Source organism: Plecotus auritus (assembly GCF_963455305.1).
Source record: "Plecotus auritus genome assembly, chromosome: 3".
In the NCBI taxonomy this organism is placed as follows: domain Eukaryota; kingdom Metazoa; phylum Chordata; class Mammalia; order Chiroptera; family Vespertilionidae; genus Plecotus; species Plecotus auritus.
Genome location: NC_137772.1, coordinates 16,839,691 through 16,859,653, shown reverse-complemented (window position 1 = coordinate 16,859,653; position 19,963 = coordinate 16,839,691). Strand labels below are relative to the sequence as shown.

At 46.6% G+C, this 19,963-nt stretch overlaps 1 protein-coding gene across 2 annotated transcripts in view; it reads right to left on the bottom strand.

The window, feature by feature from the left end:
- LONRF1 (LON peptidase N-terminal domain and ring finger 1) overlaps nucleotides 1-8,152 on the bottom strand; it is a 33,162-nt gene extending 25,010 nt beyond the window's left edge. For both annotated transcript variants that reach the window (XM_080662734.1, XM_080662735.1), the window contains exon 1: nucleotides 7,331-8,152. In XM_080662734.1, coding sequence (XP_080518860.1) covers nucleotides 7,331-8,045 — 715 coding nt within the window. In that variant the 5' untranslated portion in view covers nucleotides 8,046-8,152. The remainder of the gene's footprint in view (nucleotides 1-7,330) is intronic.
- Between the last annotated feature and the right edge of the window lie 11,811 nt (nucleotides 8,153-19,963).

The window sequence follows — 19,963 nt, the reverse complement described above, 5'->3', positions numbered from 1 at the left end:
ATATATACCAATGAAAAACTTTAAAGAACACAATTTATATTTCATGAAAATATTTCTTACTTCCTAAATAAAAGACATTTAGGGCATCTTGTCTTTTGTTTCTTACAGCAATGTAACTGGAAATCACTGTCTGAACAAAAGCACACAGAATGATAGCTCACCGTGATTAATCGATCAAGAATGAAAAGTTCTAGCACAAAGCTAGCCCCTATAAGTGTTCAAAAGATTGTACTTTATCCCTGTCTTCGAGGAGCTTATTATCAAATTAGAAAAAATTGACTTTATTGTGAAACAGCGTCATGTAATCCTGATTTGACGAGCACAGCTGGAGCTCAGAACGGAGAGAGCAGCGTGCGCCAAAACAGTGCAAGAGTGAGTAGTAAATACATCAAACCCCGAGCGGGAGAGACTGCAGCCAGGGCCAGGACGTGCTCCCAACTGCATCCGTGGGCCCGCCTCCGCTCCAGCACCAGAGGGACTTCATGGTGGTAATAAGCAGCCTGTTCCACTCCGGGATCCCTTACTGGGATTTTTAAAAATGTCCTGTTTTTTTTTTCTTGTACAGCGAGTCCCCATCACCTCACACTTAATGCATATTCAGAAGTAGTGATTATCACACCCTTTCGTCAATGCCCTCACTGCTCAATTGTCACCAGGACAGCACTGGAGGAAGAGACTGAGAAGATCTGTCTTTGAGAAAACCCAGTCAACCTATCAAATTGCTCCACTCTGACCAAAGCAAAAGACTGTCCCCTCTTCCCTCAACACAAAACACGCAGACTATGAGACTAAGAGATGACAAGAGGGCCAGATATTAAAGCTCTTGCTCCCCAATTCTTCACAGGTAATGTTTCTATTGAGAACTTCAAGTATTAGTAGATGATTATATTGGGTGAATCTATTAGGGGAAAAAATACCAGCTGAGTTCAAATTCAATACTTTTTGAGTTCAGGACCACCTCTTCTTAATTCTAAAAAAAAGAGCCAAATGCACTTATTGAGGCCCCTGACCAGCCAAAGCATATAATACATACTAAATACTTAGACCAGGGCACACTATAGCACCAGCAAGTGTTCTATTATGATTGTGTTCCTTCAGTGTATGTGCGTAGCATTAATTTTAAAATCTATTTTTGTGCTTTCTCCTTCATTTCCTGACTTTGTGTCCTCAAGTCCTTGCTTTCCTAAATATTTACAAAAACAGAAGTTCATTAAAATGGGCCCACAATTCATGCTCTCATTTTCTCTCCTCCTAGACCCAGTAATATTGTGAGTCGTTAGGCAAATAAAAAAGTGGAAATGAAATTCCGCTATCCACCTGAGGAGACTACTCTTCAGGCTGTTCAAGGCGCTCAAGGGCTAAGGACAGAGCCCTCCCTCCCTCCCGTCATGATTCCCTGTCTTTTTCCAATCGTAGGAACATGTGTGATTACTAATATGTCGTTTCCTTAGCTCATTTTCAAAAAACAAACTTTTTTTCCAAATTATGTTATTGTTTACTTATAAAATTTGAAAAATATAGAAATTAAGAATTAAAAATATTTTCCCACCACGAGAAATAACCAGTATTGGCATAGAACCTGTACTTTTTCTGTGTGTATAGATTACATTTTTATGTAGTTTTATAACATATACCACATATACTGTTTAAAGCCTGCTTTTTTGTCAATGTAATTAAGTCAACATGATTTTTAATGGTTGCAAAGTAGTCTACTATATACATAATCTAGAAAATTCCCTGCTCTTCAATTTTTTACTTCCAATTTTTGCTAATATAAAAAGTAGTAGCATAGACATCTACCTACATGACTTTTTATATATCCGCTTATTTCCTTAGTTACTTTTATAAAGCTTAATGACTATGTAGAAAGTTATGTAGATATACAGAATTTCCAATATATTATAGCCCTCCTTTTATAGTATAAAAACGTTACTTAGGTTACACTTCCACAAACTGTTTTTTGTTTCCTAGAAAAATACAAATTAAAAACAGCATTATTTTAACATGCATTTCTTCAGTGAGTTTGACCTTTAAAACTACATATTTATTGGCTATTTAGACTGCATGTGTAAGTGTAAAAATTCCCTGTTCATATCCTTTTTCTCATTCTTCTGAGTGTCTTTTTTTTTCTTTGACTTATATATTGAGCTATTTCACAAAGTTTAATGGCAAACCAAAATATCAAACTTCTTTGCTTCTTTTACTTTATCAAGTTCAATATGGAGTACTTGGTTATCACAGTTAAACTAAAAGACATCAATTGACAAGTTATTAGTGACTGATTAATAAAGTCCAAGAATAGCAGTTTGGCATATTAAGATTATAACCACTGGATTCAGAAGATCTGTGTTCAGATTCATTCTGGAAGCTTGTCAGATCCCTTCCAGAAGTTTACCTAACTCTTGGAACCTCAGTCTCCTCACCTATAGAATGCTGGTGATACCTCCAACTTAAGACTGCTGTGAGGACTAAACAAGATAATGCATGTAAACAGTTAAGACACTGTCACCCTAGCTGGTTTGGCTCAGAGGATAGTGTTGGCCTTCGGACCAAGGAGTCCCGGGTTCAGCCCTAACCGGTTTGGCTCAGTGGATAGAGTGTCAGCCTGCGGACTGAAGGGTCCCAGGTTCGATTCCGGTCAAGGGCATGTACCTTGGTTGCGGGCACATCCCCAGTGGAGGGTGTGCAAGAGGCAGCTGATAGATGTTTCTCTCTCATCGATGTTTCTGTCTATCTCTCTCCCTTCCTCTCTGTAAAAAATCAATAAAATATATCCTTAAAAAAAAAAAAAAAAGAGTCCCGGGTTCAATTCCGGTCAAGGGCACATACCTCTGTTGCAGGCTCCTCCAGAGCCCAGGCCCTGGTCCGGCTCCTGCAGGAGGCAACTAATCAATGTGTTTCTCTCACATCAATATTTCTGTCTTTCCCTCTCTCTTCCACTCTCTCTAAAAATCAATGGAAAATAGCCTCAGGTGAGGATTAAGAAAACAAACAGTTAAGACACTGTCTAGCACACAAGTGCTCAATAAATAATAGTGATTGTTAGTATTACAAAATATTTCAAAAGTTGATAGAAAAATGAGATTAGCTCTTGATACAATGTTTCAAGCCCTTTGTAAAGTTATAACATGCGTAAGTTTATTAATTAAATTCAAATCTTGCACTGGCCGGTGTTCTCAGTGGTTAGAGCATCGGCCCAACCACTGAAGGGTCTCAGGTTTGATTCCTGGTCAAGGGCACGTACCTGGGTTACAGGTACAATCTCCCGGCCAGGCCGGTGCAGGAGGCAACCAATTGAGGTGCTCTCTCACATCAAGGTTTCTCTCTCTCTTTCCCCTCCCCTCCAACCTTCCTCCTCCCTTCCACTCTCTCAGAAAAGCACTGGAGAAAAAATACCCTTGGGTGAGGATTAACAAAAATACACACAAAAGAACAAAAATTCAAATCTCTTCAGATTAACCTCCTTGATTAAGATATTAAAACCCTTTATATTTTCTTTAAATGCATTCAGATAATTTGTCTAATCTCTGTTACCTAAAGCCTTTCAGTATATTTTATTGATGTAGGCTAAAATGTTACCACTGATTAACATAATCAGGATTTAACCCTCACTCTAGTAATCTATTAATGTGGTAGAGAAAAGAACAAGACTCCACATCACAAGATTTAGATTTCAATTTTAATTAAATCATCTTGTAGCTGTAGCACACAACTTTTACATTTGTAAAAATACTGTATTTTAATTGTTTTCTGGGCTTTTACTCTGTCAAGCATCATTCAAAGTGCTTTACTTGTTTTGACTCAATTCTCACAACAGACCTAGGTGATTGTTGGTATCTATCTATGAGGTGGATACTATTCGCACTTTTCAGATAAGGGAATCAAAACAGGGTGGTCAGACCACAGGCCCAGGTCAGAGAGTAAGTGGAGGGCTGCCTGGAATTCACAACAAGGCAGTCAGCTCCCAGCATCTACAGCTTTAACCACCAGCCCACAGTGAATCTCTAGCTTGAGGTGCTATAATTTCCTTCTGAGGACAACAGTACTCTGTAAGGTTCTTTGTGAAGATCAGGTACTGTGAAGAATCTAAAAATACTTTGTCAAGGACTATATAAACAGAAACTATATTAAAGACAAAAATTTCCTTCTCCAAGTATTTTAAAATAAAGTGTTCTGCCCTTTACTATTATTATTATTTAAACAATTCAAACTGTAAATTATACTGTTCTGTTCCCTTCTTTTGAGGGGAGAGGGGCATACAAAGGGAGGAGGCAAGTCTGTAAAACTTCATTAAAATTAAAAGGAAGACAAGCATAGCAAATGGCATCATTTCAATAGATTCAAGTATAAAGATTCAATGCAGACAAGACTTTTTATATAATAGCCTTGAATACTAAAAAGACTGACGTTATGAAACATCTGAGAGTTAATATCAAAAGATCAATGGATTAAGTGTTATCTAAATATATTTCAATTCAACAGAAACTTATGTAATCTCAATGGGAAACTTCTGATTTTGGCAAAGGTTTTCAAGCTTTCCTTTTTGGTTGACAGATAAATTTCAATGTGTGGGCTAACTGTAGACTAGATTATTTTTTTCTATTTAGTAGTATTTACTTGTTTCATTATAAGAATCACATTAAGAAATTAGAGTGGTTCTTTTTCATTGTCAACAATGACCTTATCATTAGTAACTACAGTACAGTTATATAAATACAATCCGATGCATATCTAGCTAACTAGCCAACTCTCAGAAAAGCTAAAGCCTAACTGTACACATAGATTTATAACTCTGCTAAACATTTTCATTTATGCACATAAACTGTTAAACACATATTTCACCATTAAAAATTCAAAGGATAAAAAAGGTTATTCTCCTTAGTTTCATTCAGACATATTTTTAAGGAATTGATGATTTTTGAAAGACCTAAAAATGAGGGGAAAATAGGCTAATAAAGTGAAAGTCAGGAAACTTGGGTTCTAGTCACAAAAAAGTAGGATTAAATAGTTGAATAGGCAAAATTCCCATGTGCAATCTATGTAAATTGGAAAAAAAGAAAGTGTAGATCTTTCAGAGTCTATTTCGGTTAAAGAAAAAATTACCTTAGGCCATAGCTGGGTAGCTTAGTTGATTAGAGCATCATCCCTATACACCAAGTTGCAGGTTCAAATCTCCAGTCAAGACACATACAAGAATCAACCAATGAATGCATAAATAAGCGGAACAACAATCGATGTTTCTCTCTCTCTCCCTTTCTCTTTCTCTAAAATCAATAAATAAACGTTTTTAAATGCCCTCAATTCAAGGTTAATTAAAAGATTACTGCCCCTAATTAAAAGATTACTGGTCACAGAACATTAAGCTAGACCTTAATTAGTAAAGGTCTCACTGCTCTTCCATGGATTAGGGCCTAAATTCTTATGAAACACCTCATATAAGAAGTCAAATCACGAAACCATAATACTGAATAGAACTGACAGTTTCATCCATTATTTTATGCTAGTGACAAAAACTCCTTAGAAATTTATATTAAACATTTTCATTAGATGAGCTTTATAATCTAAGATGAACCCTGGTCCCACATTTAGAACTGGAGGATATAGTGTTGTTGCCTCTACAACCAGTTAGCTGTTTGTGGACTGCGGACAAGTCATTTCACTGCCCTAGCTTCTGCTTGTTTTTAAAGTCAGGATGGTGGCCTAGATGGTCTGTACTTCCCCTCTCATACTCCAATCATCCAGAGAGGTAGCGTTGTCTGTATCAGAATTTTGAATACCAAACAGTTCTTTTGCTTTGGATCTGCCATTCTGTTCTATTTATAACTGCTTACTCCCCATAAAAAATAAAAAAAGTGAAAGTATATGAAAATGTACCAGGTTTGTGCTTTGAACTCCAAAGGTATTAGATAACTTTATATATTGTTACTAGTTCAAAATGACAAAGCACTTGGGTAAAAGAACCATAACAAAATACTTTAAATGGTAGTTTATAAATTTACCTATTACCTAACATCAGTTCTATTTTAGACGCCTATTTTCTTAGGGATTATCCCCCCCCCCCCACGTATTATTTCATGCAAATACAGATGCTAAGCTTGAAATAGGCTTATTTAATACAAGGTTTAACAATGACACACTTGACATTTGGGGCCTGATTATTGTGTGGGAGGCTGTCCTGTGCCTTGTAGGATGTTTAGCAGCATCCCTAGCTAGATGTATCAACACTAATCCCATAAGGGGTGGCAACTAAAAATGTCTCCGGATAATGTCGGGGGGGGGGGGGGGGGGGACGCGTGTAAAATCTCCCTGGTAGAGAACCACCGATTTACACAACTACTCTATATTACACACGGATAAGTCAGGCAATGTCCCCTTCCACTGCCTAAAATCACCTTAAGAAAAGTGCTAACCTAGGTTGTGAGGCCTGAGCTACTTCTTGGAGAAGAAACAGACAAAAGCCCTAAAGGCCCTTCCCCACAGCTGATCAAGAGCAGAAAAGCCAGCTGGAGCCTGACAAAGAACTCTAGGAAACTACCTCTTTATCTTGACCCTGGACTAGGTGTATTCCAAACTGTTTAAGAAATAAGTATGATTTTAAATAGGCAGGTTGAAACCATCAACAGAAACCAATCCTGCAGGCATTTTCAGGTCACACCTGAACACCCCTGAGCGCTCGGACACCCGCGCGGAGCCCGCGGACCCCCGAAGCCGGTGCGGGCGCCTCGCTCCGCCACGCCCACCGGACGTCACCCGTTACACAACGCCACCCCCCAGCTTATGCAATTCTGCCCTCCCGCGGCTTCCAATTGCCCCGGTGACTTTTGTGGGAGACCAAGGTAAACCCTGCCCGTCCGGCCTCCGCTGGGGATAATCTCCCCGCTCCGGCCGCCGTTTCCCCGCGAGGGGTCCCGCGGGGCCGAGCGGCCAATTCCCGGAAAGAGCGCGGCGGCAGGAAGAGAAGGGCCGCCCGGCCGCCCCACACCCCCGCATCCCGGCGGCCTGGCCCCGGCCCCGGCCCCGGCCCCGGCCCCCGCTTCTCCAGGGACGCGCACGCCCAAACGCCGGGCCGCGGCCAAGGGAACCCCGCGCCCGTGCGCCCCTCCCCACGCCGCGTCACAGTCGGCTCCGAGGGCGATCCCCATTGTGACCGAAGCACCTCCGGGCGCCGCCCCCTCCCACACTCTCGGGGACCCCGAGACCCGCCACCAGGGAGTCGGGAGGCCTCGCGGAAGCAGAGGCGCCTCCCGGGGGCGCAGACGAGCACCCGGGAGCCAGCCCGTCGGGGAAGGAGGGTGGGGTCGGCCGGGCCCGTGCATCCCCGCGCGGTCACCTGCTCGTAGCGCCTCGCCAGCGGCGGCCAGGGCCTCCCGGTGGCGCCCCTGGTGCAGCAGCTCCCCGAGCCGGCCGGCCGCCCGCGCTCGCTCCTGCTGGCTCGGGAACCACTTCTCCGCCAGGTGGTTGAGGACGACGCTGGTTCTGAAGCCCGAGGCGGCGATGGCGGCGGCCAGAGGCGGCGGCCGCGGGGTGGTGCCCTCAGCATCCGCGGCGGCGGCGGCGGCGGGCGGCAGCCGGTCCCGGCAGAGGCGGCAGCGGGCGCGGAGCTCCCTCCGCAGGCAGCGGCGGCAGTAACTGTGGCCGCAGGGCACGGTCACCGGCTCGCTCAGGAAGCCCCGGCAACCCAGGCAGCTCAGCAGCCCGCCCGCGCCCGCGTCCGCCGCCCGCGCGGCGCTCCAGCCCAGCCCGTGGCGGAGCCGGTAGTTGAGCACCAGGCAGTCCACCAGGGTGCCCAGGCACTCGGGCCGGACCGGGGCCCCGCGCCGCAGCGCCGCCGCGTACGCCTCCAGCGCTCCCTTCAGGTGGCCGCCCAGGGCCAGCAGCTCGCCCCGGCGGAGCAGCAGCTCCCAGCGCTCCGACTCCGCGGCCGCGCGCTCCAGTCGGTCCCCGCTGCCGCCGCCCACTTCCCAGAACCGACCCCGGCTCCGCGGCCGGGGCGCCATCTCCCGGTTCCCTCTCGAGGAGCTCCTAGCCACGGCCGGGAAAGACATGGCCCGCGGTGGGCTGCGCCGCCGCCGCCAACTGCCGCCACCGTCCCGGAGCCTGCGGGGCGCGCGGCTCCGCACGCGGCCGGCGAGCAGGGGGGCGTGGCGCGCGGACCCGGCGGGCGGCGCGCGCCCGGGAAGCCCCAGGGGCGGGGCCTGCGGGCGCGGGCGGGGCCGGCTCTGCCAGTGCGCCCGGGACTCCCCCGCACCGCCCGGGGCCGGGTCCCCGGGGGCCGAGCGGCTGGCCCCGCCCCTTTCGGAGCCCCTCCTGGCGGAGCGCGCGAGGTCAGATGATGCCCCAGCCGGGATCTAATTGGCTTTTCCCGAAAGAAGGGCCTGGCTTGTAACTGAACAAAGCTTCAAGGAGCCCAGATCTCCATCCCCCTCGCCCCCCCTCCGGGCGCCCCCCACCCGCCCAGGCCGATCTCCTAATTCCTGCTTCGGCTTCCTGAGCGCTCGTCTGCCGGGTGGTCAGCCTTGTGACGGCGCCCCAAATCGCCGTCCCTCCCCTGACGTACCCGCCCACCGGAGTAAGGACCTGTTCCCTCCTTGGCCCGTGGGGCCTCCCAGTGTAGTGTCCCTGCTGCATTGTCACTAGTTTATGCCCAAGTTACAGATGGACATGTAGAGGCGGAGGGCCTAGGAATGCACAAAGGCAGTCTGATGACGGTGACTCCCGAAGTCTAGAGTCAACCTTAGAAATAAGGCAACCCAGCCACGTTCCTGGGGTGACTCCTTCCAGAGGCCAAGGCCGTTTTTCCTGGGGCCAGTTGTGGCTGCCTTTCCCATTTAAAATGAACCCCCACTGCCAGGGAGGAAGCCCACAGATTCCCGAGGTATCGGCTGTACTCTCCCCTTCTCATTAACTGCTCCGAGCTGGCTAAAGGCTATATTTGGGGTTTTCAAAGAGAGAGCTCCAGGAGCAATGCTTTTCACGTGGCTCTCACCATATCACTACAACCCAAGCAGGGTCTGCCGTTTTGCTGATAGATAAAATAGATATGAATAAATATATATTTATGTGCAATAGGTTACTTTTCTTAACTTGCTGGCAGCGAGTTTAAAGCTCTAGGTTGATGCAACTGCTGTTTAAATTCAGAGGAGAAATATTTATAGACTTAATTAAAGGGTACTAGATTGTTCATGCTGAAAGTGACTTAGAACTTTTCTTTTTCAAGTGGTTAGAAATAATGGCCCAGAGAGGAAAAGTCATTTGCTTAAAGTCACACAGCTAATGTTATACGGAAGTGTTTAAGATCACCTAACTCTGATTTCACTATTATGTTACTATGTTAGGTCTTAGAAATATTTTACATGAGATTTTCAAAATAAGCTACTCAGATGGAATGTTAACCTGAGCATGTTATGTCTGAAACTGGCTGACGCTTAACATCCCTCTTTATACAGAACAGGCTGTTGGGCTCAAAACTGCTCTGAGTTATATGTGTTTACTTCCGAGGAGATATAGCTGTATTTCCCCAAAAGGAACCGGGGAAAAGCTAACTGAGGAACAGTAAAGGCTCTGGTTTCCAACAGGGTGCAGAGGCAAACAAGTTTGTCATTCACATCAAACGAAGCAAATTACAGCTAAGACACAGGAGCAACTCCTCATCATTTCCGGTGGGGAATAGTGGGGTTAATTCATGAGCATGAGCTTGAATGTAATTCTAACCCCCTAAATGACCACCTTCTTTCAAGAAGCGGAAGACTGACGTTAGTCCAACGCCCACATACTCATTGGAGACTTGAAATCATAACTGGTACAAGTCTCCATAGGCATAAAAACATTGACTTTTGTGATGCATCACTGTCCTTAACAGCAACTTGCCAAATGTGCAATAGTACATACGCAGTGTGTGCGTGGCAGGTTACACCAGAAGTATAAACTGATGAACATGCATAGCTTTCTTATCAAATATAGTTTACATCAGGTTTTATTGTGGAATGTCCCAATGTACGGTTCAAAAAAAAAAAAAAATAATGTGTCCTTTGGAGTTTCTTTCCCTAATAAATGTGACAACCACATCTGATTCTGGTGTGAAGTAAAATTGTATCAAATACAAATTATGGTCATGGGAGAGGGGGGAAATGGGACTAGAGGAGGAATCCTGCCGGGCTCTCCTCGGTGCTTGTGAATGGTTATCATTCATGTTTGCTGGTTTATACATTTACATAACTGGTTCTCATTTATGTAACTTATTTATGTAAGAGGCTGTGCTGCCTCTGTGGCCTTTGTGTGCTGCACCGGAAGTCTGGGGCAAAACAATCCCTGGTTCGATGGCAGTTCACTCTCCTGTCACTCTGTGCCACCAACGAGGATATGCACTGCGATGCAACTGCTGTCTAAATTCAGAGGAGAGGGAAATGAGGATCTCTCGGTTCCTTGTCTAAAATTCGGACTTTGGTCTCTGAGTCACCCAGCAGGCTGCCATGGCGAAGGGAGAATCCTGTGAAACAGCCCCCAGGGCAGGAGGAAGATGTGGGGTGAAGGGCTCTTTCTCCCCTGTTTTCCTCGGAGCATGACTGACTTGTTCTTTTCTCACAAAGTAGTAAAATCATGAGGTTTGTATTTCATTTCAGCTTTAATTTTAGTGTTGTCTTCTAAAATAGATCAGTTATGTAAGAGAGTAAGAAGAAAAGCATATCTGTTTCCTAATTTGGAAAATGCTTATCACCATCACAGCCTGCGTAGCCCTGCCCTCCCTCCCCACCGCCACGCCAGAAGGAGACTTTTCCTGAGTTAAACTCCTATGAAAGAGGAACGTAGCATAGTGCTTTCCTTGCGCACCGACTAGCTGAAGACGTGTATTTAAAGACTGAATTTAAGCTTTAAAGAGCCAAGCAAAATGAATGTCCTCTTCCTGATTCAATCTGGTAAAATTCTAGTCTGCATAGAAAACAGTAAGATCTCAAGTGTAATATAATCAGTCCTTATCCAGTAGCATATGTATACATCATGCACAGATGGGAGGGGCTTGAGAGACCACCTCTCACACCCCTCGTTTATATACCTGAGAACACCAAGACCAGAGAGGCTGCTGGGTTGATCGTAGAAGTCCTGCGGAATCCAGAGACTTGGGATTGACTGTGTCTCTGCCTCTATACCTGCGGGGAAGTCACCTGAGCAAAAATGAGGGAACTGGAACTCTCAGGTGCTCTGCCTCTGGAGCCAAGCCCTAGGGGTTTGTTTGAACACAATGAGAGGAGGCAGAGAGTCTAGCAACATGATACCTGATGAGACTGTAACAGCAGAGGTGAAGGCTGGGAAGAGAAGAGGAGGGTATCAGGAAGCACACTGTGTGGGTGCACACCCAGCCCTGTCCAGAGGAGGGGGCACCGATCTCTCAGATGTGAATATTTTCAGTTACTGGACAGGGATCCCCCAACACACACACATATACCTCCTTGCCCCCACTGTAAATCTGTGAGAAGCTGGAGGAAAGCCTGGGGGGGGGGGGGTTGTTATATAACTTGGGCATTTGTGGGGAAGTTTATATAAGATGCTAAAAATACAGTATATGATTGCTATAATGGTGTTCTAAGTTAAAAGCCCTAATGAGGACAACCTGAGTAGGTTAAACAGAGGTGATGCTGAGTAGGTGTCTAAACCCAAATGCTTGCAATGGCTTCTGTGTATGGAACCAAGTCCAGTTTACTACTCACTGTTAAGACATTCTCTGTTATTCCTGTGGGGAACACCGTCAAAATGCTCAAGGGCATGACCCTTCCCAAGGGCACCATGCTTAATTCTCCTTTTCTAATACTCTGAAGAATCCAGAAGCACTAAGTATGTAACCCGTATTGTGTTTTATTGGTAGGCAAATGGATAAAATGAGTGCATTTCTCGGTATCAGGCTGCTAAAAAGATAAGGACATAGGAATAAACCCCACAGAATAAAGGATTCTGAGAATTGATGCATTCCCCTGGCATTCTCTATCCTCCTCCCTGTGCCCTGACCCTTAGCACTTATTGTCACCTGACGTGTGTGTGTGTGTGTGTGTGTGTGTGTGTGTGTGTGTGTTTTCTGCCCTCTAGAATGTAAGCTCCTTGAGAGCTTGGGTTTCTGCCCATCTTGTTCACTGATCTGTCTCTAGCACCTAGGGCACTGAGAAGACACTAGATAATCATTGTTGAATGAGTCACGCACAAATTAATGGTATCACCTGATATTCTTCCTTCTTGTTAGTGACAAAAATATATTACCACACTAGGACAGTTTATCTTCTTCTTCACCTCTCCCCTCTTTCTCTCATACTGCCCATCTGGTCAACTAGAAAATCCTTCAGGTTCTGCCTTCAAAATAGATCTAGAATCTGACCTCTTCTCATTGTTTTCTCCACACCCATCATCACCCTGGCCCAAGCCACCAGCATCTCTCCTCAAAAAATAATATAACCGGTTTTGACATTTTTTAGGTAAGAGAAGTAATTTTGCAGTTGGCAATAGATATAAAGTTATATTCAGCAAAATATACATGTACGTACACCTGTATCTATAAACTAAAAAAAAAGAAATATAACAGTTTAACATAGCAAATAAAGTTTTCATATTTTGAAAATTATAAAGCAGCCCTTCTCAGTGGTTAGAGCTTCAGCCTGCGGACTGAAGTGTCTTGGGTTCAATTCTGGTCAAGGGCATGTACCTCGGTTCCAGAATTGATCCCCAGCCCTTGTAGGGGTGCGTGCAGGAGGCAACCAAGTGTGTCTCTCTCACATTGATGTTCTCTCTGTCTCTCCCTCTCTCTTCCACTCTCTCTAAAAATCAATAGAGGAAAACATAAAAATAAAAAATCAATGGAAAAAGTATCCTCAGGTAAGGATTTAAAAAAAAGAAAATTATAAAGCAATAATTGGATAGAATCTACATTATGATTACTATTGTCATATAGAAATGCTTGCTAGACTCCTGAGAATATCAGAAAGTCTTTGAAGATTTGAGAAGAGTTGGTGGGATGCCTATATGAGTCAAAAAATCTTCGAGTCATCCTCAACTCCTCTCTTTTCTTTCACACTTCACATATGTGAGGCCAGAAAATGCTTCTGGTTCTACCTCAGAATATATCCAGAATCTCACCCCATCTCACTTCTCCCCTGCACCACCCTGGTCCAAGCCACCAGTAGCATTTTCAGATGGATTACCACAATAGCCTTCTAACGGGACTCTGTTTTTATCATTACACCCTTCATTCTGTTATCCGCAGAGCAGCCAGGTTAATGTACCCTAAAAAGACCATCTTACATCTCATCTCAAGCAGACCCTTTTCATAACGAGAAGAAAAGTGTAGGGAAAGGGTTTGGGGTTCAGAAGAAAGTAAGTAAGGGGTCTGACATTCAGGGGAAAAGGTTAATCAGACAAAAGCTGCAGTCTGCTGATTTTCTGAGCATCCCCGCCTCTGCTGACCCGTGAGTCTTCATCTGCTTCCTGGGCTGCGGTCCTCCTCTCCCTGGAGCACAATGGCTCAGATACTGTCTTGGTCACTTGCAGTGCATCTTGGTCCCTTGCAGTCCTCCTGGGGCACAAAGGTCGAATTGCTTGTGGATCTCCTGAAGTCAGGGCAAGTCCAGTGGTACACTCCAGTCCCTGAAACAATAGCTTCCTACATGTATTAATTACCAAGCCTATTAACTATATGTCTAAAGTTAAAATTTGTAACATTTTTTGTTTTGTTTTTGGGTGTGTTTGTTTATTTTTGTTAGTTTGTTAATCCTCACCCGAGGATATTTCCCCATTGATTTTCAGAGAGAATGGAAGGGAGGGGGAGAGACATAGAGAGAAACATCGATGTGAGAAAGATACATCAACTGGTTGCCTCCTGCACCAGGGCCGGGGATTGAGCCTGCAACTGAGGTACGTGCCCTTGACCAGAATCGAACCTGGGGCCCTTCCATCCGAGGGCTGACACTCTACCCCCTGAACCAAACTGGCCAGGACTAAAATTTTTAACTTTTTGAGTTTCCCATCATTTTAAGCAAGTGTAAAAATGATGGACACTAACATACTACTAAGGAAAGTCAAACTCTATTGAACTTAGTCAAGAAAAACAATGATGCTTTCCCATGACCCAGCCTTTGATATTTCTGTCAATAAGAGAACACGGGGTTGGATGGTCCAGGAGTCTAACCCAGTTCGATAGTTCCCATATTCTTATGTCTCTACTTAACTAATGTCATCAACTTCTTATAGCATAGTAAGGGGCTAGGGAAATTCCAAGGCAAACGGAATAGGGAAACTAAGACTAAAGATAGTTAAACAGCAGCTTGCAGCCACCTAGTAAATCCTGTCTTCCCTAAACCAAGGACACTTAGAGTAAATGGTTTGCACTTCTCCTCCCCATCCAAAGGGTAAATAGCTTAAATCACCCTACTCCGGGAGACAGATAACAGAAATCCAGTTAGTGCCATTTGCCAACCACACCCAAGGACAGACACATCCTATATAATAAAAGCCTAATATGCTAAGTGTTTGTTAGTCTGGTCTTCCGTTCAACCAATCAAAGCATAATATGCTAAAGTCGCTCAACCACTCACTATGATGTGCACTGACCACCAGGGGGCAGACACTCTGACCAGTAGGTTAATTTGCTGCTGGGGTTCAGCCAATCGGGACTGAGCAAGATGGGCTGGACATACCCTGGAGCCCTTTCTCAGTCCCTCTCTGGCTAGCCAACCTCCCACATCCCTCCCTGGCCCTGATCATGCACCGGTGGGGTCCTTTGGTCTGGCCTGCGCCCTCTCCTTGCAATCCAGGACCCCTCGGGGGATGTCGGAGAGCCAGTTTCGGCTGATCCCACAGGCATAAAATGCAAATCGACTGAACGACCGGTCGCTATGACGTTCACTGACCACCAGGGGGCAGACGCTCAACACAGGAGCTGCCCCCTGGTGGTCAGTGCTCTCCCAGAGGGGGAGCACCTCTAAGCCAGAAACTGGGCTCATGGTTGGTGAGCCCAGCCGCGGTGGCGGGAGCCTTTGTTGCCTCCGTGGCAGCACTAAGGATGTCTGACTGCCAGACTGCAAAAGGGTGCAGGCTGGGCTGAGGGTCCCCCCCACTCAGCACCGGGCCTCCAGTTAAGAGAATAAATCTCATTTTGGCACGTCAGCATAAAGCTGATGAATAGTCTATCAATCTGCTCCTACTTAGGGGAGCTAAATTCCCAGCCCTCAAAACCCCTGGAAATGAAGGTCCCAGGGAGCATGACGTGGTGCCATTCCCTTCCCCCTCTCCTTCCCACACAGGCACCTACCCCCTACCTTTAAGGGACCCCCTGAGACTTGCAACCAGGAGAGAAAGCACTTTCTATGGGACAGGATTCATTTGACCTTGTTTCACTGAACTAAGTAAGTTTTTGCTGCAGTCAATAAATTCTTGCTTGCTTTTTTACACTTTGTCTCTCTTTTTTTTTTTTTAATATTTTATTGATTTTTTTAAAAATATATTTTATTGATATTTTACAGAGAGGAAGGGAGAGGGATAGAAAGCCAGAAACATCGATGAGAGAGAAACATCGATCAGCTGCCTCCCGCACACCTCCCACTGGGGACGTGCCCGCATCCAAGGTACATGCCCTTGACCGGAATCGAACCCGGGACCCTTCAGTCCGCAGGCCAACGCTCTATCCACTGAGCCAAACCGGTTTCGGCTATTTTATTGATTTTTAGAGAGGAAAGGAGAGGGAGAGAGAGAAACATCAATGAGGAAAGAGAATCATTGATTGGCTGCCTCCTGCACGCCCCCTACTGGGGATGGAGCCCACAACCCAGGCATGTGCCCTGGGCCGGAATCGAACCTGGGACCTTTCAGTCCGCAGGCTGACGCTCTATCGATTGAGCCAAACCAGCTAGGGCTACACTTTGTCTCTTGATTGAAATCTTTTCCTCAAGAAGATAAGAACAGCCCTGGCTGGTTTGGCTCAGTGGATAGAGCATTGGCCTGCAGACTGTAGGGTCCCAGGTTCGATTCCGGTCAAGGGCACATGCCCGGGTTTTGGGCTCAATCCCCAGTAGGAGGTGTGCAGGAGACACCTAATCAATGATTCTCTCTCATCATTGGTGTTTCTATCTCTCTCTCCCTCTCCCTTCCTCTCTGAAATTAATAAAAATATATATTTTTAAAAAAAGAAGAAGTCAAGAACCGAGGTCTCTTCATCTCGCCGGTAACAAACTTCCTGTGAAGCCAAATTGCAAACACATAAATAACTTTGAATGAAATGCCTTATAATCAGAGATGACGACTAGAGCCCTCAGTAAATGTGAAGCCTGGGCATGTGTCAGTTTATGACAACCCTTCTCACTCCTGGTTGACTAGCTCACATGAATCTCCGGAATTCTGGAAACTAACTTGATCTGGTTCCTACCTCGGTCTTTGTGAAAATTCAGGACCTGAGACTCTGACTCCTTTCTTAGGTGACAATATTGCTTATGCGGTGTGGAGGGAGCCAAAGCTTCCCACAAATCCATTTATTCCAGGGTAACTTTGCTACGTGCCTTTGGCCAGGGAGGGTTTGTTGATCCAGGTACCGCCATCTCGTTTCCCTCAATTACATCAACTGGGGCCTGAAGAAATGAAGTCCTGTCCCATAGAAAGTGCTTCTCCAAATTTAGAACAAACCTTTCAGAGCAGATGAGGCATTTTAAGTAACTTAGCTCCATTTTTGTTTCCCCTAAACTTGCTGCATGCAGCCAAGTTATCTGGCTCCAAACAAAACTAGATAGCTTCAATGTAGCCAGCAATAGCTGCGTTTACTAAGCTTTTATCTATATCAGTTTACATAAACAACTTGCTTCAAAGAATGTTTTGCAATGGTTAATAGGATAAATCAGACTTGTTTTGTGTCTATCTGAAAAAGTAGAGCCACTGACATGCATGAGAAAAGGTTGCCACAGCCCAGATGGAGTGAGTTGAAGGACACTGGATTGCTTACAATGAGGCCCCAAACTGTCTTTCCCAGAGGTAGCCCCTGGATTCTCTGTACTCCGGGACAAGTATCTCCAAACACATAAATAACTCTGTATGATGAAGGGATTGCAATATATAATTTCTACAGTCCCTTCCGGTTCACAGAGGCTGTAATTTCTGAACAAACACATCCCTGCCTTTTGATAACTTTGTAGTGAAAAATCAAGCAGTTAGGGCCCATAGTGAAATCTTTAATTTTGTAATTACCCCGCCCCCCCCCCCCCCCCCCGCTGCTCCCCACCCCACCCCCACCCCCTAGGTGGGCCATTCCCCATGGTTTCCGTGTCTAGGCATCACCCCCCCCCTCCTACACCCCCCTCCTCTGGGCGGGGTCTCTGTGTTGCGAGGGGCTGGTTGAATGGTGTCCTTACCCTGGATGGGTGGCTGTGGGTAACAGGGACAAAGGGCGGAGTGATGCGCTGGGTCACAATGGGCGGTAGAGGGTTAAAAGTGGCTTAGGTGGAGGCTCAGGGGAAGGCCGGCACCTGAGGATCTCAGCCAGGTGGAGGGCCAGGGGGCCCATGGACCGCCTTGCCCGGTCTAGTGGGCGCAGTTGGGATCCACAGGGCTGAGTGGTGGGTAATCGGTGCCGGATCCCTTCCTAGCTGTCCCTACCCCAGTACCTTAGAGCAAAGGGGGAGGGAAGGGGGCGGCGGGGCGGGGGACGGGCTGCGAAGGAAGATCGAAGCTCAGCCACCTGCCAGCGAGGCCTGGGGAGGCAGACCAGGTGGGTGAGCGAGGTGTGGGGGAGCCTCCCAGAGCTGTCATAAAAGGCAGCCATGAGCAGCGAACCTGTTACCTCATTACACCATCTGTTTCCTTATTCCCAGTGGAAAGCGGGTGAGGTGAGGTGAGCATGTTTACCTCCAAGGGGAAACGCAGCAAGAGCTGTCCAGGTGTGGTAGGCAGAGCAAGGACATGCCCCAGGTACGGAAGGTCACCAGGGGGAAAAGCCCCAGGTGCCTAGCAACCAACAGTTATGGGGTGGGACCTGGCCCCTAGGGTTACCTTTTCTCCCCTAGCCTATTGCTGGTCATGCTGTTTGGACCCCCTGACCTTTCCTCCCTGGAGATAACATCTGGGCTTCTGTGATGTTTCAGTTTCAGGCCCAGAAAAGCAGCAAAACCAGGTAAGCGACACCAAGGCTGACCTCAGGACCAATTGCACTGAATAATACCCCCTGCCCTGGCTCCGACCAATCAGTGGAGACCACCATCCTGAAAGGACACATGTGGAAAACTGATGAGTATTTCATTGAGATCTTTCCCTGGGACCTCCCCTAAAATCTCCACCCTTAAAACCCTTAGGAGGAGGACCCAGCCATGCTGCTTTCCTTCCCTGAGCATGCCCCCTCCCCCGAGCCCTTCCCCTTCCCCCTCCCTCTCCCTATCCCCTCAGTGGCATCACCTTTACCTTCTTCACTTCTAAGCTACAAGGCCCTTCCTTTACCTCTATAACTTGTTTCCTAAGCCCACTTCTTCTACAAATTACTTATTTTACCTCTGTGATTTTCCAAATAAATGTTCTCTTATGGTTTGAGTCTCGATTCTGAATTCTTTCCTAGCCAGAACTCAAGTATGAAGGTTAGTGAACCCAGGTCCCGTCTGACCCCACTGGTCTAACACCTGGTGCCATTCTTGCCGCTGCCAACACAGGGAAGTGTGCTATATTCAAGAGTGCACGGAGAATGACTTTATCTAGATCAGCAAAAGGGAAGTGACCTTGAGCCTCCTTTCCACCAGCTCCTGCCTCGCAATACCTGATACTGTGCTCCTGGCCCAAACAGCTGCGTACTGTGAGAGTATGCCAGATGTGGCTGAGACACCCAGGAAGGGGCCGCAGGCCTACAGAGACCTTGGAGCTAACCAGGCAGCTTCTCTTGGTTTGTAAAGATAGCCATCCACAGTCATGGGAAACAGTAGTCCCACCTAAAACTTGCCGCTGGAAAAGCGTTTACCTTCAGCTCTGTCCCCTTCAGATGGAAGAGATCATTTTTGCTCATGGAAAATCTTGTTTACACCTCTTCCCTCCTCCCCTTCCTGCCCCCAGACCACTGGTGGAAGCTTACAGCTGTACCCAGGCCATCCCAGATGAGCACACAAAAGACATTCCCATGTTTGAGGCTTAGCCCAGTCGCCATGGAGCTCCAAGGAGAAGGGGATCACCATCAAGTCAGCATCAAGAGCCTCCTCATGACCCAGCTGGCGTGGCTCAGAGATTGAGTGTTGACCTATGAACCAGGAGGTCAGAGTTTGATTCCTGGTCGGGGCACATGCCCCAGTTTTGGGATCAATCCCTAGTAGGGGGTGTGCAGAAGGCAGCCAATCAATGATTCTCTCTCATCATTGATGTTTCTATCTCTCTCCCTCTCTGAAATCTATCTATCTATCTTATCTATCTATCTATCTATCTATCTATCTATCTATCTATATGTTTTATTTTTTTTTAAGAGCCTCCTCATGGTCTATGAGGTGTTTGGGGCACCTCTTCCCATTATGCTGAGGGGGAGGCCACGGAGGGCCACACAGGAACAGAGTGAGCAAACGGGCTGTGGGAGGCAGGCTTTGTAGTATCAGGGGAGTGAAGTGACATCTAGTTTCCCCGGAGGATGTGATCCTGCCTCCTGCACGAACTGTGTTCATGGAAACACACTCCCCTAACACACCTGCAGTGCCTGATAAAGGGGCAGCAATGGCAGTAACCAGCACAACAGCAGGTGCTGTGGACACGAATCTACAGACTTGGCACATAAATACAGCACCGGCCGGAGTGGCCCTCATGGGCCAGCAGGAACAGAGCCAGCACGTCCATGGCAGGTTCTTCTGTGGTGTCCTCAGAGGTCTTCACACAGTTGGAGCCAGTGCTGTCCTCAGGCGCATACTCCCAGCAGGAGCTGCTGGTGCCTCCCCAGAGAGCAGCACGTGTGTAGTGATAGCGAGAGCAGAGCCAGCCAGCCTGTTGTGGAAAC